Below are 21,727 nucleotides of genomic sequence, written 5' to 3'. Positions count from 1 at the left end.
GCCTCTCCCCCTTCCGGTCTCCTTGCTTCCGATGCAAAGTGTGCAATTCCGAACTCTTCTAGTTGTAGCCTTGTAGGCCGGATGAGATCGCGACGTACGGACGACTGCTTTGCACCCCGCGCGAAGCTAGCCCGCCACGCCAACGCAGCCGGCCTCCCTCTGCCACCGTGTCCCGCCACGCGCCGCCCATTCGGACCCGCCACGCGCCCCGGCCGAATCCTATATACACACGTCGCTCTCCTCGCTCCCTCCCGATCATACAAACCTCGATCACAAGCCAACACCATTGATTCGCTAGCTACAGTATCTGCAGATAAGCAAACGATCGATCCGTGCAAGATGGACAACTCCGGCGTGATCTTCTATGGCGGCGCATACGCGACGGTGATGTCGGCGCCGCCGAAGCGGCCGGCGGGGCGGACCAAGTTCCGGGAGACGCGCCACCCGGTGTACCGCGGCGTGCGCCGGCGCGGCGCCGCGGGGCGGTGGGTGTGCGAGGTGCGCCAGCCCAACAACAAGTCCCGCATCTGGCTCGGCACCTTCGCCAGCCCCGAGGCCGCCGCGCGCGCCCACGACGTCGCCGCGCTCGCGCTCCGGGGGCGCGCCGCCTGCCTCAACTTCGCCGACTCCGCCGCGCTGCTCGCCGTCGACCCGGCCACGCTCCGCACGCCCCAGGACATCCGCGCCGCCGCAATCACGCTCGCCCGGGCCGCCTGCCCGCACGACGCGACGAGGTCCTCTGTGTCCGCGGCGTCTGCGCCGGCGCCCGCGATGGTGATCACGCAGGAGGCCGCGGCTGCGCCGTACGACAGCTACGCCATGTACGGCGGCTTGGCGGACCTGGAACAGCATTCCCACTGCTACTACGACGGGATGAGCGGCAGCGGCGACTGGCAGAGCATCTCACACATGAACGTCGCCGACGAAGACGGTGGCTACGGCGCAGGAGACGTCGCGCTCTGGAGCTACTGATCGAGTGGGATTGATCTGGCAGTTTGTTGAGCACGATTCGTTTGCTCCTGAGTCCTCCGAAATCCACGATCGATAGGGGAGTGTCGTATGGACGCACACCATATTCGCATGAGCTAGTTTCAAGCACGCGTACTCTGGTTTTCCATGTTCTTGAAAATTGGCGCTAAAACTACACACGTGAGCTAGTTTTGGTAGGGGTATAGTGCTAGGAAATATATGCAGCCAGTTTGCTGAGCGGTTACAGACAATTTATACCTCACTCGAGATTTTTTTCCCTTCCATGTAAATAGCTCTGTCAAAAGTAATATACTCTACCTTGTAAATACTGCAGATCCTTAATTTGATCTTTTTTTCTCTTTAAAATGATGAGAGCAATTATAAAGATTCACCAAAGCAAAGCACCTCAAACATAATAAAAGCTACATCGAGATTCATGAACAATCAAACCACTGCCGCCGCCAAAACAAGTTGTCGACATATCGTTGTCGCCGCTCCACCATGTCGATGAAAGCCGAACAGTCTTCGTACATGTTTCTCTAAGGACCGAGCTGCACTTGTAGCCGTTGAATCCTTTATTTGATATGAAGAATCTGACACGAAATCTCGTCGTTGCGGGTGCCTTGACCTCGCTGCCCAAGAAGCTGGCAGAACATGCCCAAGCTTCATCTAATCCATCCAGATGGACGAACATGAGAGGGATTGAAACCAAAAAAATTTAATCGAAGAAGCAGCGTCATCTGTCCAAGCGTTCCTCCTCGGAGGACTAAAATCCTACCTATTTACTAGTAGGAATCAAGGTATCAGGATTCCCCTCAGGGTCACCAACTACCAAAGTGGCGGGTAGAGAGTTGGTGAATCCATAGGGCCGCGAGCTGAGATCGAGAGGATGAGGGCTTTCCGCTTGTCACATTTCACCATAGTTATTTCCGCTACACTTCGGGACGCCTCCCATCAGCCTCAACCGTCCGCTCAGCGCTATAGGACCGCAATCACCACTTGACCTGGACGACCATGAGCACACCCTTGTGTGCTCTTCTCTGCTTGGGGTAAGATCCAACTCACCGAGGGAAGGGGGTGTCCAGCTCTCCTCTCCCCTCACTTCCACAGGTGATAGGCGCGGAAGTCTTCCCTCCTTCTGGCCACGGCGAGCAGTGTGGTGGATCATGTAGCTTGACCATGTGCAGCGGCAGCGCGAGCGGTTCGGTTGGGTCCAGTCCAACAAGGAAAAGAAACATAATGAAAACTCAGCCGCCTATATGGCATGCTTGGTCAGTGTAGAATTGAAAAAAAAAAACATGAAACTCAATTTGGCAATTTATGGCGCAATTAAGGTTAAATTGAGTAAACATGCCATACAGAGCGTAGCGACAGCCCCCATGGATTGAGTAATTTGTGCCCCTTGATTGTAGCTCTATAATCCTGGAATAAAACACTATTACCCTTGCGAAAATAATCAAGTACACATGTGAAAAATCTTGTGAGTAGGATAAATTCTGTTACGTGAAACTAGGGGCAAAAAGAGGGCGGGGCGTCGACCCGTTGGCTGGGCAGCTGGGGTTGCTGCCAGCCCATCCGAGTTCAAGTCTCGCCTTGAATGCGCGGTGCTCGCGGAGTTTCTTCTTAAAAAAATGCCAACAAAGGTCAGCCTTGGGTTGGTCTTTTTTTTTTTGGCTTACGAAGGTGCCGAGCGAGATGCGGGACTTCTTGTTGGGCTCGCCCACCTTGCGCCTCGCAGAAACCAGGGGCAAAAACGGAGTCCACTCTATAAAACACACGTGGCTATCTTACAATTTTCCACTTTATTTGGCAAGTGACCTCACTCTAAACTATGGACACGTGTCCCCTGGGAAGCGAAAAGCATAGCTCCCTGGACATCTTTTCATCGCCGTCCGGAAAGCGTACTGTACTGTGACTTGACTTGTCTCTTTCCGTTCCGTTCCGTTCTCTCTCTCCGAATAAACAACGCGAGCGAGCGAGGGAGCGAGACGTCTCGGCATGCGACGTGCCCAAGATTCATTCACCGACCGAATCTACCCTGCCCTGCGTGCGAGGACTACATACGTCACGTGACAGTTCGTGCTCCGCTGGGCCGCCCGCGCAAACTTAACGCGTCTTCGTGCTGCCCGATCATGGCCGGTGCGAATAACTAACCGACGCTTGCCCGACAACTGTTATTCCTAATCGCCTGAAGAATTAGGCTCCGTGGAGTAGCAGTACGTCGCACGTGCACCGCCCGTTGAACGAAGCAAGTCCAGCTGACACTCATCACCGGCTGGCACTCCGCCTCCCCACTCCACTCCAGAGCTTGGATGCGATGCAACGGCGCGTCATGCTTGCGATGTCCGAGTGCAGACTACCCACTGTAACATAAATCTCGCATCATTCCATCCAAAGCCCGCAGGCACAACAATGGGGCAAAATTGTTTGTCTTCTTTCTTCCGGATGAAATAAACTATTTGGACGAAATTACTTGTCGGGATCTACTCCGCACTTCTTTTTCTCCTTTCCCTTTTGTTGAGTTTTAAGAGTGCAAGGTTGATGATTTTTTTTCTTTTTGAGACAACAAATAACACCTCTTGCGCAGTAGTAAATAACTGAGCAGTTACACCAAAGCTCAGTGGCAACAAAATGAAGTCTCAGCCAATTTTTATTTCATGTACCCTACTCCAACACATGGTAATAACTAATAAAGCAGAGCTGGTCTCTTATTACTCTACTCCAACACATGTTACAAAATTCCCAACCAACCAAAAAATACCAAGAAATTTCAAGAAAAAAATAAGGAGGGAAACAAACAGGCTGATGCAATTCGCATTCCCGTTCCCTCTCTGCTTTACGGCCACATAAATAATAACACTACTAGTACTACTTGAGAACTCTGCTTCTTCTTCTTTATCCTACGCTGATGTTGTACAGCAGCCCCATCGGAGCAAGCCAATCGGGCTCGAGACTAGCTCAATCGAGCGGCTCGATCAGTAGCTCCAGAGCGGGACCTCGCCGGCGCCGTACCCACCGCTGCCGTTGCAGTCTTCGTCGGCTCCGTCCATGTGCGAGCCGCTCTGCCAGTCGCCGCCGGCGGCGCTCATCCCGTCGTAGTAGTAGGAATCCTGGTCCAAGCCCCCAATGCCGCCGTACCCGTACTGCATCGGGTAGTCGTCGTAGTGCACCGCCGCGGACTCGTGCATCATCGTCATCATCGGGGGCGCCGGCGCGGACGCCACGGCGGCCACGGCCGACGACGAGGCCGGCGCGGCGGGGCAGGCGGTCTCGGCGAGCGCGATGGCCGCCGCGCGGATGTCGTCGGGGGTGCGGAGCGTGGCGGGGTCGACGGCGAGCAGGGCCGCCGAGTCGGCGAAGTTGAGGCACGCGGCGCGGCCGCGCAGGGCCAGCGCGGCGACGTCGTGGGCGCGGGCCGCGGCCTCGGGGGAGGCGAAGGTGCCGAGCCAGATGCGGGACTTCTTGTTGGGCTCGCGCACCTCGCAGACCCACCGCCCGGCCGCGCCGCGCCGGCGCACGCCCCGGTACACCGGGTGCCGCGTCTCCCGGAATTTGGTGCGCCCCGCCGGCCGCTTCGGCGGCGCCGACGTCACCGTCGCGTACCCGCCCTGGCCGTTGTCGTCCCCGCCGCCGCCGTAGCTGTACTGGTCCATGGCCTTGCACGAGGTGGTATATAGCTGGTGTCGATGAGTCGATGTGTTTGTAACAACGGTGGTGAGTGAGGTGATGCTGGGTGGTTGTTTGTGTGGGTGAGCCTTGAGATGGGAGTGAGGAGATGGGGATGCATATATAGGATTCGGCGGCGGGAGGGGGGGAGAAATCAAGGTGGGTTTGAATTGGGGGGTAGGGGCGGCGCGTGGCGGGAGATGGGGGAGTGAGCTGTGAGCTGGAAGTGTGTTGAGGGCGCGGGGAGCAGAGGCCGCGAGACGGGTGGATGGATGGACGGATGGGGAAAGCGTGTTGGCGTCACCGGAGTTTCCTTCGGCCGGGAGGGATGCATCGCGCTCGGGGAAGGCAAGCAGACCATCTGGATATCTATTTCTGGAAGGGAAGGAGGCGGGAAGGGGGGAGGGGAGGGCCACGTGGAGATGGCGACAGGGGATGCCTTTTCCGGTCCTGTGGGCGGCTGCAAATCGGTGCCGCCGCCCGTACCTTGCCACAGTGGTGCGCCATGCTCCTGCTTTTATATGCCCCCTATGTTCTGAATTATTTATTTTATTATTAAATTTTTATAGATACAGATGTATCTAGACACGTTAAGAATACGGTAATATGAAATTAGTTTGTTTAAAAAACCAGTCGTAATTGTTATAGATGCGAAGAGACTTGGATATACTAATACTAAGAAGATTCATCATAGCAGTAAATAAAGCATCCAAAATGTCATAAAAGTTACACTGAGGTCTCTAGACCACTCAACAACCACTGTCTATGTCACATCGTTGTCATCGCTCCCATGCAGGAGACATCCTACCTTGTCGACGGCAACCAAAAAGTCTTTGAGCATGTGCCTCTAGGGATCATCATCGCGCAGCCATAGTCGTCACTGTTGAACCCTTGAACTGATCTGAAGAACCTGTCAGCAAATCTCGCCGTCGCGGGAAGAAACGCAAACCTCACCGTCTTGAGGAGCCAAAAGACATCAGCCGCTAGAGCCCGGTCTACACCGCCGCGGTGAACGAGCACGACGAAGATTGAATCCCGAAAGAATGACTCGAAGATATCATCTAATTTATGGTCAAAGTTTAGTGTTGACATGCGGGCGCACCTTATTCTTTGGAATGGAGTAAACTTTCTCTTGCAGAAATTTATCTATAATTTTACTTTGGGTAGCCTTTAAAATTGCATACATACATCTAGAAAATAAACTTATACTTCTTCTGTTCCTAAATATAAGTCTTTTTAGAGATTTCAATAAAGACTACATACGGATGCATATGAACATATTTTAGAGTGTAGATTCACTCATTTTGTTTTCATACATAAGCCTGTATATTGGACGTGAATTTTTGGGACATGCAGCCAAGCGCTGCCGTAATCCCGAGCGTCCATGTGTGCGTCGTGATTGCTATTTATTATAGGCCCAGTTGAAATACATGACACGTTAATTACCAATGTTTGCGAATATGTCACGGTATATGCACTGCCAATGGACAGGCGACATTTATAATCGTACGAATACACTTTGTCTGTTAGCGACCCACGCGCACGCCCCGTTTGATGGCATAACTGCTTGTAGCTTGCACCGTAGATCTCCTCCAAGCCGTCTCCTGTGGAAAAAGAAAAACAGAAGCAGGGGAGGAGATGGGTTCTGCACAGACAGAGATCAGGTTAGCCCATCCTAGCCATTATCTGATTATGGGGGCAAGCAACGGATCTGTGTGCTCGGGAGGGATCACACATGCGTTGACAATGTTGATTCATCTAGGTTGTCATTTGCTATCCATACAATATGGACTCGCTCATACGTACTATTTTTTCCTGTTTGACAATGTGTGGACAGAGAACACTAGCTGCATATGTTCACCAGCTTCTTGACCGTCAGCATGTGACCGATGTCCAGGTCTTGAATGCCATCAATTTGGATGTATGGGGCTGCGTTCGCTTGATGGTGCATTTGAATTCAGCCAGGCATTTATCGTGCATGTGAAATATGTATTAATGTTCCCTCCTGAGTGTGGCCGACATGTATGGACGGGAGACCTAAAGAGTTGCTCCGGGACATTGATGAACACATGAACGACACTAGGACATGAACATATAATAATGGTGTTGGTGTTGGAGGAGCTGATGGAGATAAAAATACTAATGCTACGGCGTAGAGGATTGAGAGAGAGAGAAAAGAAAGGACGAAGGATATGAACTGCAGTATTGCTACGACTCTACATCCACATTTTTTTTTGAAAAGAAGCCCTGTATCTTCATGTATGAGTTCTAGTTAGCTATGCACATGAACAGAATGGATGAACTAGAGAACAAGGATGAGCAGAATGCACGCATGAACTGGAGGTGGTGGATGAGTGAGAGAGAAGCTGCTGAATGGGGATAAAATGCAGAAGGTGGTGCAAGCTGCCGATTAACTCCTCTCATTAGTAGAAAAAGGGTCAAATGTGAAGCACATTAGTGCCGGTTTGAATTTGAGCCGGCACTAATGTGACCATTAGTGCCGGTTCCAACGGCTAGGCGGGCGGGCATCATTAGTACCGGTTCGTGGGCAACCTTTAGTACCGGTTCATGCCACGAACCGGTACTAATGAGGCTGTGTCAGGCTATGGTCAGGCTGTGGCCCCCACGAAGACCTTTAGTACCGGTTCATGCCCTGAACCGGTACTAGAGTTTCTTAGTAAGCTGATTTTTAGTCCCACCTTGCCAAGAGAGAGGCAGTATGAGCGGTTTATAAGCCGTGAGTGCACAGACAATGACGAAGAGTTGCAATGCTCACCTGCATGTTGATTAGCTTCAAGCCTTGCGGAATAGCATAGATTGCACTGAGCTATGTGCAGTGCAGTCTACACTATTCCGAATGGCTTGAAGCAAATTAACCAGTATTGCACCTCTTTTTTATATTTTTAATAACTTATTTGAACTCCAGACTTCTTTTGTGTTCAGTATGAAGCATTCAAAGCGACGTAATCAATTTCCAACATGTTCTGACATCATTTGTTGTTTTTCGGTCATTTACCTAATTGTTTAGAGAGCTAAATGACCGTGAAATTGAAAATCAATACAAAATGAATCCTGAAAATGTTGAAACTTGGCATGGTATCATCATTTCACCCGCATAGCATGTGCGAAAGAGTAGAGAGGGTCACGGCAAAAACTGGACGCACTTCGTGTACAAACTGGACAAACTCTTTCGGAGTATTAGGGTTTCGGACGAGAACTCATCTGTTACACGGGCAGTTCAATGTTTTTTAAACTTATTTGAACTCCGGACTTCTTTTGTGTTCAGTATGCAGCATTGAAAGCGACGTCATCAATTTCCAACATGTTCTGACATCATTTGTTGTTTTTCGGTCATTTACCTAATTGTTTAGAGAGCTGAATGACCGTGAAATTGAAAATCACTACAAAATGAATTCTGAAAATGCTGAAATTTGGCATGGTATCATCCTTTCACCCGTATAGCTAGTGCGAAAGAATAGAGAGGGTCACGGCAAAAACTGGACGCACTTCGTGTACAAACTGGAAATAGAAGAAAATAAATAGAAAAAAAGAAATAATGCAGAAAAGAAAAAAAACTATACAAAAAAATTACTCAAAAATAAATAGAAGAAAATAAATAATGCAGAAAAGAAAAAACTATATAAAAAATTACTCAAAAATAAATAGGAGAAAATAAATAATGCTGAAAAGAAAAAAACTATATAAAAAATGAAGGAAATATGCCCTAGAGGCAATAATAAAGTTATTATTTATTTCCTTATAATCATGATAAACGTTTATTATTCATGCTAGAATTGTATTAACCGGAAACATAATACATGTGTGAATACATAGACAAACAAAGTGTCACTAGTATGCCTCTACTTGACTAGCTCGTTAATTAAAGATGGTTATGTTTCCTAACCATGAACAATGAGTTGTTATTTGATTAACGGGATCACATCATTAAGAGAATGATCTGATTGACATGACCCATTCCATTAGCTTAGCACCCGATCGTTTAGTATGTTGTTATTCCTTTCTTCATGACTTATACATGTTCCTATAACTATGAGATTATGCAACTCCCGTTTACCGGAGGAACACTTTGGGTACTACCAAACGTCACAACGTAACTGGGTGATTATAAAGGAGTACTACAGGTGTCTCCAAAGGTACATGTTGGGTTGGCGTATTTCGAGATTAGGTTTTGTCACTCCGATTATCAGAGAGGTATCTCTGGGCCCTCTCGGTAATGCACATCACTTAAGCCTTGCAAGCATTGCAACTAAATGAGTTAGTTGCGAGATGATGTATTACAGAACGAGTAAAGAGACTTGCCGGTAACGAGATTGAACTAGGTATTGGAATACCGACGATCGAATCTCGGGCAAGTAACATACCGATGACAAAAGGAACAACGTATGTTGTTATGCGGTCTGACCGATAAAGATCTTCGTAGAATATGTAGGAGCCAATATGGGCATCCAGGTCCCGCTATTGGTTATTGACCGGAGACGTGTCTCGGTCATGTCTACATTGTTCTCGAACCCGTAGGGTCCGCACGCTTAAGGTCACTAATTGGTTATTATGAGTTTATGCATTTTGATGTACCGAAGGTTGTTCGGAGTCCCGGATGTGATCACGGACATGACGAGGAGTCTCGAAATGGTCGAGACATAAAGATTGATATATTGGAAGCCTATGTTTGGATATCGGAAGTGTTCCGGGTGAAATCGGGATTTTACCGGAGTACCGGGAGGTTACCGGAACCCCCCGGGAGCTATATGGGCCTTAGTGGGCCTTAGTGCAAAAGAGAAGGGGCTGCCCAAGATGGGCTGCGCGCCTCCCTCCCTCCCCTAGTCCTATTAGGACAAGGAGAGGTGGCCGTCCCCCCCCTCTCTTTTTTCCCCTCCGCGAATCCTATTCCAACTAGGATTGGGGGGGGGGGAATCCTACTCCGAGAGGGAGTAGGACTCTCCTGGCGCGCCACCCTTGGCCGGCCAGCCTCCCCCTTTAGTCCTTTATATACAGAGGCAAGGGCACCCCAGAAAGACACAAGTTGATCCACGTGATCTATTCCTTAGCCGTGTGCGGCGCCCCCGGCCACCATAGTCCTCGATAATACTGTAGCGGAGTTTAGGCGAAGCCCTGCTGCTGTAGTGCATCAAGATCGTCACCACGCCGTCGTGCTGACGGAACTCTTCCCCGACACTTTGCTGGATCGGAGTCCGGGGATCGTCATCGAGCTGAACGTGTGCTCGAACTCGGAGGTGCCGTAGTTTCGGTCCTTGATCGGTCGGATCATGAAGACGTACGACTACATCAACCAAACGCTTCCGTTGTCGATCTACTAGGTATGCAGATCATACTCCCCATCTCGTTGCTATGCATCACATGATCTTGCGTGTGTGTAGGAATTTTTTTGAAATTACTACGAAACCCAACAAAAAATTTGTTGGCGCGCAGCCCAGTGGGCCTGCCAGACCTATGGTGTGCAAATGCAGGCCCAGAAGGGCCAACAGACTCACAGGGCAGCGTGCCCTAGTTAGGCCCAGAAGCCTGCTATATAGAGAAGCTCAAAGGAGCAGCCGCGGCTGGGTTTATAAACCAGTGCGGCTGCCCTTCGCTCGGCGAGGTGGGACTAAACATTGTGCACCGCCGGTGGCAGCGCACAACCATTAATACCGGTTGGTGGCTCCAATCGATACTAAACCGGTTCGTGGCACGAACCGGTACTAAAGGGGTCGTTTGGCGAAAATTGGCCTTTAGTACCGGTTGGTGGCTCCAACCGGTACTAAAGACCCTTCCTATATATATGGCACTTACAAAAAAAATCAGTTTCATTGACCACCAGTACTTTTTCTCGATTCAACTTCTTCGCTGCGCCCGTCGCCAATCGCACGCCGCCCTCGCCGCCCCCGCCGCCCGTCGTCACCGTCACCGCCGTCGCCCACGCCACCCGTCGTCGCCGTCACCGCCGTCGCCCCCGCCACCCGTCGTCGCCGTCACCGCCGTCGCCCCCGCCACCCGTCGTTGCCGTCACCGCTGTCGCCCCCGCGCGCCGCCGCCTCTCGCCCCCGCCGCGCCCGTCCCCGTCGTCTATGAATTTTTATGGTTGATCTCACCTAATAGGAGACCGTACATGTAGTAGTCTTCCCAAACAAAGCATGACGCGATGGTGATGCCATGGACAGGCCCCGCATGGGGCAAGCGTGACGCCCGTTCACAGTACCACACTCCCGCAGCGTGGGCACGTGAGGAGGCGGTGCCGCTATACTCTACAGCGGAATCGCACAGGACAGGCGGCGGCGACCCGCCGCTGATTCGTTGGCCAGACCCAGACCGCGCGGAGACAGGCCCGCCGTATGGCCCTCGCGCCGCCCGCGCAAACGCAGGCCCGAACGCGTCCACGCCCGTAGCTGCGTGGGACGGTGACTGACTCGACCGCTCGCTCGAGTGGCCGGCCGCGCGGTTGCCCACGCCGCGATGACGGACCATGACGGCCTCGCCAGCAGCTTCGCGGCGCACGTACACGCGCCCGCTACGACGTGGCCCGGCCCGGCGACACGACCGAATCCCCTCTCGTCACCAACCCAATCCGCCACGTGTCCGTCGTTCCGGTTCGTTGTGGCCTTTCTTTTAAATAAAAAAGAACCGTTGTGTGTGCCCATTTGTGCTGCCGCTTTTGTTTGATGGGGGACACGAGTCGCTAGGGAGGGTCTCCACGTGCCAGCCTTCAAGCCTGCCTTGAACCGGCTGTGGCCTTGTGGGTGGTCATTCTCTCTTGGCTGGGTCCACGCTGGCCCTACTAGCTAGGTCGATGTGTCCCTCCGAAGCAACCTATGGACACATGCTGAATCCCCGCTACTCATGCATAAGGAGATTCGGAGTTGTGTTTTTTTTTGGATAATACGCAAAACTTGCCCGTATTGATACAAATAGTTAGATGAGTATAACACGTGGTACAACACATGACACACGCGCAATGGGGCGTGGACATGGTGCTCAAAGTGGAGAGACATAAGATGCTCGACCCAAGTAAAGAAGAACACAACTAACCTTGTCGACCAGAGAAGCAACCCAACCAACAACTAGATGACCAAAAGCTCCAAATCTAGCACCGAGCACGCCGCGAGCAAGCAAGACGACACCTTCATGAAGAAGAACGGTATTGAGACGTTGTCGTCGTCCAATCTGAAAAACCGCCCCTAGGGTTTTTTCCTGATGCTCGAAGAGGGGCACAGAAAACGCCATGGTAGCGCCTCTAAGAAGGGGACGACACACTCGGGCGTCGGCGCTACCAGCATAAGATGCAGGGGTTTCTCCTTGGCCAATTCCGAGCAATACCAAGCCGTCGGAACACGAATCTGAGAGGAGGTCGTCGGGCGTTGGCTAGAGTTGCGGCTGCAGGAAGGTGAGCCATGACCGACGCTGAAGGAGGCAGCGGGCGCCGCTGGACATGCGAACTCCGGAAGAGGGCGAGGTTGCGTGGCTGCACGGAACGAATTTCCCTTTTGTTCGTCAGCTTGCTCAAAAATAAAAAACAAAATTCCTTGTATCCTCAAACCGCATATGTACTGCTGCTTTCCCAAACACATGGAGGCTGGAGACAAAAGGGGTGTTTGTTTTCATGGACTTTTTTGTGTAGGGATTAAAAAAGTCTCTTTTAAAGACTTTTTTATCAAACGGGAGGGGCTTTTTAGGGACTAAACTAGGCATTTGGGTTTAAATGAAGAAGATACTCAAAGAGAGTCTTTTGTGACTTTTCTAACAATGCCCCTTCATACACTTATTGGTTCGCCATTCCATGGTATTGTTTGATTGTTATTTTTCTATATGGCAACATGAAGGCTGGAGACAAAGCATGACGTGATGGTGCCGCCATGGACAGGCCCCGCATGGCCACACGCATGGGGCAAAGCGTGCCGCCCGTTCACATCACACTCCCGCTGCGTGGGCACGTGAGGAGGCGGGGCCACTCTACTATACAGAAGAGGCACACAGGCGGCGGCGCCCCGCCGCTGATTCGTTCGCCAGACCACATGGCCGGGCCGTGCCCTCGCGCCGCCCGCGCAAACGCGTGCGCGCACCGCCGCTACGCTCCGACTAGCTGCGTGGGACGGTGGCTGGCTCGACCGCTCGACTGGCCGGCCGCGCGGTTGCCCACGCCGCGATGACGGACGATGACGGCCTCGTCCACAGCCACGACGAACGCCACGCGCGCGCCGCCTACGACGTGGCCCCGCCTGGCGACACGACCGTATCTCCTCTCGTCACCAACCCAATCCACACGAGTCCGCCTGTCCGGCTCGTTGTGTGTGCCCTTTTGTGCTCTCGCTTTTGACTGATGGGGGACACGAGTCGCCAGGGAGGGACTCCACGTGCCAGGACTCAAGGCTACCTTGAACGTGTCGTGACGGCGGATTGGGGGCCTGGATGGATGTGCTCTATGCGACCGCGCCATACGTTTCCGTGGTCGGTCACGGCATCTTTGTTATCAGGAGTCGGGGCATTGCTTATCATGCTTCGCATCCGCTTGATACTACATTTTAAGTTGATAAAATTACCTTTTATTCAAAATAAAATATTTTACAAAACATTTTTTTACTAGTGTGTTCACATGTATTCTTTAATCCATTACACTAATTTTGGTGTATAGCCTATATGTTATATAGAACTAAAGCCACAAAAGTATAGGATTATGATTCAGCCTAACATCAAATGTAATTGTTTCCATGGTTTCTCCCACATTGGTTAAATCCTAGATGGACCATTGACTAGTCGGTGTTATAAAATGGAATGCATATGGTATTTAGGTTTACTAACTTAGTTCAAAATAACTCAGAATTTTTTCTGCCAGCAAGCAGCAATTTTTTCTGGGCCACCGCTAGTAGAAAGGGGAGAAATAAGGATCGATATGTCACATTTAGAGAAGTGGTACTGGATTATTTCTATGTTTTATTAAAGAAAACATGTGCATGATCAAACAAACGAGTAAATGTTTGCTTGCTAGACATCTAAAAATTGAAAATCAAATTTGTAGAAATAAACCCACACCACAAGCTAATTATACACAATATGTAGTTACAAATAAATATGATCTAGCACCGGCTAGTGTAGTTATTAGCAGCTAGTCTATCTTCGGTAAATACCGTATAAGTTATACTGAAGGCTATTTAACATAAATGCTGTTATTTTGGTACAGGTAAAAATATAGACATGCATCGCCAACAAAGTATTGAATCTATTGTAATAGTCCCATTGTAATATGTAAGACTTGCTTGACCCAAAAATAAGATAAACTCATATGTTGTAGATTTATTGAAAATCTCCTCGTAAACACCTTATGTACTCGAATTTTTCTATTTACATACTTCTAATCATAAACTAGAAAGTGATTATGGAGATATTTATTATACCATACATTGAAAATATCACTATCAAAATATTTAAAGTTACACACAAAGATATAAAATGTATTCATGCAAATGCTATAAAATAGTATGAGAAGGTGTGCAATTTGTCTTGGTTTTTCCTCCCATTTAATGAATTTTAAAGATAAAATAAATTAAAATAAAATTACCTTTTGAATGTAATAGTTAACACGATATATTAGATATGGGTGTGATTTTCCAAAAATAATTTGCATAATGATTAGTACAAATAATGATATTTATTAATATGACCTAAATTTAGTTTGATTAGAAACACGAGAAAGCGCATTCGGTATTGCAGAGCGCACTGCTGGATCCAACGGCTACCAAGCATGTATCAGTTTAGCGGCTCCAGCGCAACGACATGTAGATTGAGGTGGGTATCGATGTATAAGAGATGAGATGGATAGTGCTAATAAATTAGGAAGAAGTTGGATTTTTTTGTTAAATATAAGAATAGATATACACAGAACTAACTTCCCATGTTGCGGCCACATAGATTCATGTTTTTTATTGGTTTTCAATGCTTGCCGCTGCACAAGGTTAGCTCTTGTGTTTTTTGAGTCATGCTCAGAGCGGATGCTGCTGACTACAGAACGTCCCTCTGCACATCGGCCGACATTTGGACCAAGCTTGTGCCTATTTTCAGAGGTTTACGCGGTAATGGGATCTTTTATAACACCAAATTTATTTTGACTGGGGGTTCGCCACATGAGGCACCTATTTATGCATGCTCCTCAACCTTCACCACCCCAACAACTTGTTGTCATTGTCGCAACAAGTGTCAACCCTGAGTTGACACACACACATATAGTGTAAATTTAATGAAAAAACAAATGATGTTAGGCTAAACGATTTGGAAAATCATTATGAGTCCGATTGGTGCTCTAGTTGCTTGTGTGCGTCCTACAATATTGTCGTATTTGGTGTTATGAAAAAGGACGACACTAGGCATAGTGCCAGACAACTAGGGAGTGCGATCGGTCATCCCTATATCGGATGATCGCGTTTTTCCACCTTTGGATTGCTCTGCATGTGTTTGGCACAAACATGCCTTTTCTATGCCTGAGATGCACCGAGAGATGGAGAGAGCGAAGCAATCCCTCACGGATATCCTATATTCAGAAAGGAGATGTGAATGATGGATATGGCGACAGAGGTTGCATTCTTTTGAGAAACAAAGTGCAGACATATATGCACGCACACTCCCTCTATTGATGCCTATGTAGGTGAAGGATGGATATATGCATGTACATCCTACCCATACGTGCATTTTTGATAGACCGAGTCGGTAGATCTTAAGATTGACGAATTAGTAACGTACACATTGCATTTAAAGAGCACGCCATACTATTAAATGAGTAGCACTAGAAAGCCTATTTTTTTTATATAAAAATGATGTCACCCATGGCAAGTCTGGGACTTAAATCTTGATGGACAGATCTCACCACAAATAACCTAGCCATCTGAGCTAAGGCTGCATTTTTTTTAGCTCTTGTGGGCGGCTGGAAACCGCTTGTACCATGTCCATTCCTTGTTAAATCCAATTTATTTATCTCATTAGCATATTTACATTTACAAATCCAATTGATGTGATTCATGGGTGTTAATCGACTAATTAACTCCTCACCGGTTTACCGCCGGTTCAAAACTCAATAACAATACACATTTTCTTCTATTTTTTGGTGCGATTAGCTCTTAGTCGGGATAATTCTAAGGCAATTTTATAGAATCGTGCATACGTATGTGAAAAATATGTTCTAGTATGTTGCTTGTGAATTAGCCAACCCTAGTGTCTGTATTGACACTGAATTATCTCTTTTGCTGCGTTTCTTCTGCTACCATTTAGTACTGGGATATGATTTCCCTGAAGATTTTTCTGAACAAATACTTTCATTTGCCCAAACAATGAAAATTCGTGTGCTAGATCTGTTGGGGCTGATCCATGAAGTGATTGTGTCGTCGTGCACAGACAAGCCGCTTGGGAGGCAAGCGTGACGCCCGTACACGGCACGCTCATTCCCTCCGAGCTCGATCGCTCTCCCCGCGCGGCGGCCGGAGCAGTACACGCGGACGAGTATCACATTGTAATCCACCTGCCAGCCGATTCATAGCTTCTTTGGGCACGTGACGAGGCACCTTGCCGCCCCACTCCACACCCCGACAAGCACACAGGCGGCGGCGGCTGATTCGCTCGCCAGAGCCCGCGGAGGCAGGCCGTATGGCCGGGTCGTGCCCCTCACACTCGCCGCGCCGCCCGCGCAAACGCGTCTACGGATACGCCACCGCCGCTAGGCTCATCCGTAGCTCCGTGGGGCGGTGACTCTCGATCGCCCGACTTGCCGGCCGCGCGTTTGCCCACGCCGGGATGACGGACGATGACGGCCTCGTCCACAGCCGCGACGAACAACACGTAGGCGCGCCGGACGATGACTACCGATAGATGGGCATGGGTTGCCACCCACCCTGCACGAAGCGGTTGCGCCCCGCCGCTGATTCGGTCGCCAGCGCACCGTATGGGCGGCACGTGGCCTCGCGCCGCCCGCGCAGCGCAAACGCAGACGAGACGCGGCCGCGTCAACTCACCGCCGCGGCGTGCGTGGGACGGTGGCTCGACTGGACCAGCTGCGTGCTGGCACCGCGATGACCCTCACTCCCTATGCGAGCTCGAAGGTCACCGCGTGCACAGTCTACGGCGTGGCCCCGCCCGACGACACGACCGGACCACCTGCTCGTCCTCACCTGTCACCAACCAAATCCACTGTGTGCTCGGTTGGTTATTCACTTCTCTGCTTCCGCCTATTTTTCGCAAGCAAATTGATAAAATGGCACATCTTTCCTGAGAGTTTGATTCAGTGACACACATTACTTTTTGTTTGATTAGATGACACATCTTTGATTGGCATCTTGATGAAATGGCACAAATAGAGTTTGTCTCCCCTTTTTCACTTATGGGGCATCACTTAATAATTTTTAGGACGGTTCTACCCTGGCATCGATTGACCCGTTGCCTGGTTCGATCGATATGTTTCTGGTCGAACGGAACGATGCACGGGAGGCCGACCTGGATCAGTACATGCATGGACACATAATATGGAACTAGGCGATCCTCCATGCAAACAAAGTGTTTATTAATTGAAAAAAATTTACGGCGCCTCCTCTCCGGCGCTACGGCGCTGTGCCTCCTCTCCGGCGCTGCTGCCTCGCCGTGCTTACTTCTCGGCGTTGCTGCTTGCTAGCTCTATAGTTGTTCATTGTTCTTTGAGTATGGGGTATCACCTGTGAGTTCATCGATGAGCACGGTGACAGTGGCGGAATGGCGGAAGCCTCGCGGGAGGAGAGGAAGCAGGACAGGAGGCGGCGGGGACATGGCAGCACATCGGGTAATATTCATGGCGAGGCAAGCGCTGGGGACCTGGCGGACCGGGGTAGGAGCCGGCGTGGCGGCGCAGTGCTTCCTCTTCCTGTGCATCGCCTCGTCTGGCCTTCTCTGCGTCGTTTCGTAGGATCGATGGAACCAAGCTGAGTCAGGCAGATGAGTCGATGCAAGGGCAGAATCGTCCTACAAATTATGAAGTGCAGGCCCATCCGTGAAAAAAGGAGATAAAAACTCTATTTGTGCTATTTCATCAAGTTACCAATAAAAGATGTGTCATCTAATCAAACAAAAAGTAATGTGTGTCACTGGATCAAACTCCCAGAAAAGATGTGTCATTTTATCAATTTGCTCCATATTATGCATCTCCGAAAATATTTAAATCAGACCCCATGCGTGGAACAGCTTGTTCTGCCTGATATATGTGTGCAACATGTCAGATGCAAATAATTCAATCAACTAATTATTTAGTCTAATCAGCATTGTGCTAAGCAATCAATCAAGTTACCAATAAAAGATGTGTCATCTAATCAAACATCAAATAATTAAAACTTCACATTTTCAAAATTTTCAGGTTTTCAAATTTTAAAATTTAAAAACTTCACGAACCAATATGTGGTTGGATGGTTAGGAGGACATCGGCCCATCAGATCAGTTCAAGTCCTAGACCATAGACTGGCGTTTGCATTTTTCTAAATTTATTTCATGCCTTCTACTGATGTGCATTTAGTGGGAGGAGACGTTCCTATCGACTACGAAGGCATCTGTGGCGACTTCATCAATCTCAAGATGATGTGCTGGTCTGTCTTTTGGATGTGTTCACAGGTGTAGGATGTGCGTGCGTGCTCTATAAGGGTGAGTGTATGTTCATATGTATGTGCGTCTGCTTCTGTACTGTGTTTAAAAAAACCCCAAAACTTGAAAAATAACTCATAGTTGTAAGGAGAAACGAAATCTGCTCTAGCTTTTGGAATGTTAAAAATTCCTAATTTTCAAAAACTTATGCCTTATTATGGTTTCTTTTCCTATGTAGAAATGATTTAGTTTTAACAGAAAAAACTATTCTCATCTGCAGGTTATCTTCCGCTGTACGTATTAGCTTCCTAAGTGGTCTATGTTACCAAAAAACTATCAACCATTTTTTAAGACGGTATGTACGCGGTTGGAGCGGGTGGTCATGTAGGTTTTATCAAATACGAGTCAAAGCACAATCTCTGGATCGATCCACCACCACATTCGACACAGGCATATATAGTGTCGTATGACTCTATTGCTACGGATATGTTGGTTTTTTTACTTTCTGTTGTCAGATTGTTGGTGTTTCGTTACGTGCATCTTAGTTATGGAGAGATTGAGTGTTGTCCATCATGATTTGTATCCGCTTGATACTACATTTTGAGTTAATAAAATCACCCTTTATAAAAAAAGAAATTTCACAAAGCAAATTTTTAGTGGTGTGTTCATGTATATCCATTAATCCATTACACTAATTTTGGTGGAGCCTAGATATTACTATAGAAAACTGACCGACAAAAGTAGATTATTAGGATTCGGCCTAACATAAAATTATCAAAATATCCGCAAAAACATAATTCAAAAAAAGTCAGAAAATTTGCTGCCAGTAAGCAACCAATTTTTCTGGGCCACCGGATGGGTAGGAAGGGGAGAAATAAGGATCGGCATGTGACCGTTAGGGAAGTGGTGCGGGATTATTATTATTTTCATAAAAAAACATGCACGATCAAACAAATGAGTAAATGTTTGCTTGAAATTGAAAAACCAATTTTTTTGAAATAAACCCACACCACGGGCAAATTATACACTATGTAGTTAGGAATAAATCTGATTTGGCACCGGCTAGTGTAGTTATAAGCAGCTACTCTATCTTCCATAAATACCGTATAACTTGTACCGAAGGCTATTTAATCTAAATGCTATTATTTTAGTCAAGTAAAAAAATAGGCATGCATCACTAATAGAGTATTGAATCTATTGTAGTATGCAAGACTTGCTTGACCTGAAATAAGATAAATTTGTATGCTCAAGATTCATTGGCAATCTCCTCGTAAACACCTAATGTACTCTAGTTTTTTTTCTATTTACATACATCTAATCATAAACTAAAAAGTGATTATGGAGATATTTATTATACCATACATTTAAAATATCTTTATCAACATATTTAAAGGTACACACAAATATATAAATTATACTCATGCAAATGCCATAAATTACTATGAGAAGGTGTGCAGTTTTGTGTTGATTTTCCTCCCATGTAAATGAATTTTTAAGATACAATAAATTAAAAATAATTTACTTTTCATTGTAATATTTAAGACAATATATTAGATCTAGATGTGATTGAGAAAAATAAGTTGTAGAATGGTTAGTATAAATAATGATATTTATTTGTATAGCCCAAATTTAGTTTGGTTTAGAGACACGAGAAAGTGCATTCAGCATGGGAGAGAGCACTGCTGGATCCAACGGCCACCAAGACTGCATCGGTTTAGCGATTCCAGCACAACGACGGGTATATAGAGGAGGACAACGATGAGTAAGAGATAAGATAAAGAGTACTACTTAGTTGGGAAAGAGATAGAGTTTTCTGTGTAAGTGGAGTGCAGACATGCATAAAACTAACTTCTCATGTTGTGTCCACATAAATTTATATTTATTTATTGGTTTTTTATTTAGAGAAATGTTTTTCGCTACATAGGGTCTGCTCCTGTGTTTTTCGAGTCATGCTCGGAACGGATGCCACCATATACAAGATGTTCCTCTACACCGGAAGACATTTGCACCAAGCCGGTGCCCAAGGTTTCACTGGTTTAACCGGTAATGACGTCTATGCATGGTAGCACCAGATTTGTTTTGATTGTGGAGTTTGCCACATGAGACAACCAGTTATGCATCCTCCTACTCCTATCACCACTGCAACATGTTCTAATTATTGTCGCAACAAGTGCCCAACCCCGATTCATACATCACACACAAACATATAAAGTAAATTCAATGAAATCCGCATGCTAGTTCGGCAAAACGATTTGGAAATCATTATGAGCGTGATTAGTGCTTTGCTTGCTTGCATGCGCCATGCATTGTCATATTTGGTGTTATAAAAAAGGACTACGCTTAAGCCTGGGAATAGTTTGGACTGAAACCTTAGTTTCAGTTTGGTTTTCCTGTTAGATTGTGTTTGGTTGGTTGAATGGGCTGAGAATCTAAAACAATTTGGTGTGGTTTGGATTTTATAAAATACTGGATTAGACTGGATTGGTTTGGACTCAAACGAGTTGGTCTCAAACTGTTTCAACCCGTGGACAAAATCCATTCTCTCCATCAGATCGTACAGACGGCTCCAGTATGCTGCACTCCAGCATACGTACGTAGCTTAATCCATTCCATTTATCAACGGCGTGTGTGGAGACTCTGAGAATGAGTAGCCTGTCCACGGTCCCCATGGAGTACGCGTGGCCTGTCCAAATCCTGGGCGACCCCTACGACCAGGCGGCGGCAAGCTGGTCCCCGGGCTCTCCGTAGATGCCGGTCGTCAACGTGGCTAGTTTCGACGCCTTCGACCCAGGATTACTAGCGTTGGGTGCTTGTCCAACGCGTGCCTGGCCACTGCTCACCTGTCATGCATGTGGGCGGCCATGGCATCCCGGCGGACCTCATTGACGCATTGCAATATGCCGCCACGAACGACGCGCACTAGCCGGCGCACTCGCCCATGTACATTCATGTCTCCAAAAGCTTCCAGGTGCAGCTCAGTGTGCTCGCGCCCCAGCTCCTCGACATCCTCTCCCTCGGACTCGGCGTCCTGGTGCCTAGCTAGAGCGCCGCCTCCGGCTCACCGTCCCTACTACCCATGAAGGACGACCAACTACTTGAAACTGAAGATCGACTACTACCCGCTATGTGCGCAGCCGGAGCTGTCGGTGGGCGTGGAGGCGTACATGGACGCCGGTGCGCTGTGCGCTCTTCTCCATCCTCACGGGCGTGGGTTGGCCACCACGCCAGCTTCTAATTGTGTCCACGGTTTCAAATTACAGTTTCAGTCCAAAAATGAAAGATGGTTTGGATGGAGCTGGGTAGAAAACGTGGGTAGTTTGGTTTGGTCTGGATTATGGTGGTTAAATTTTGGATTGGGTTGTTCTGGATGAAAGAGGTATAGTTGTATAGTTTGGGCTGGCTTCAATCTGGTTTGAAACTATTCACAGGTTTAACTACGCTAGGCATAGGGCCAGACAACGAGGGAGTGCGATCGGTCAGCTCTGTACCAGTTTACCGGATGATC

The 21,727-nt window shown here is 48.2% G+C and overlaps 2 protein-coding genes across 2 annotated transcripts; one reads left to right on the top strand and one right to left on the bottom strand.

The window, feature by feature from the left end:
• Positions 1-271: 271 nt before the first annotated feature.
• LOC125522786 (dehydration-responsive element-binding protein 1C-like) lies at positions 272-1,335 on the top strand. The gene has a single exon (XM_048687819.1). The coding sequence runs from the start codon at positions 340-342 to the stop codon at positions 970-972; it is 633 nt and encodes a 210-aa protein (XP_048543776.1). The 5' UTR covers positions 272-339; the 3' UTR covers positions 973-1,335.
• A 2,317-nt stretch (positions 1,336-3,652) lies between these two features.
• Positions 3,653-4,839, bottom strand: LOC125521558 (dehydration-responsive element-binding protein 1C-like). The gene has a single exon (XM_048686620.1). The coding sequence runs from the start codon at positions 4,620-4,622 to the stop codon at positions 3,945-3,947; it is 678 nt and encodes a 225-aa protein (XP_048542577.1). The 5' UTR covers positions 4,623-4,839; the 3' UTR covers positions 3,653-3,944.
• Between the last annotated feature and the right edge of the window lie 16,888 nt (positions 4,840-21,727).

This window comes from Triticum urartu, chromosome 7 (assembly GCF_003073215.2).
Source record: "Triticum urartu cultivar G1812 chromosome 7, Tu2.1, whole genome shotgun sequence".
NCBI classification, from domain to species: domain Eukaryota; kingdom Viridiplantae; phylum Streptophyta; class Magnoliopsida; order Poales; family Poaceae; genus Triticum; species Triticum urartu.
The sequence above is the reverse complement of the archived record's forward strand: the minus strand, read 5'-3'. Positions and strand labels throughout refer to the sequence as shown.

Coding starts and splice junctions, on each gene's coding strand:
- LOC125521558 (XM_048686620.1), bottom strand. CDS start 4,622: ATGGACCAGTACAGCTACGGCGGCGGCGGGGACGACAACGGCCAGGGC.
- LOC125522786 (XM_048687819.1), top strand. CDS start 340: ATGGACAACTCCGGCGTGATCTTCTATGGCGGCGCATACGCGACGGTG.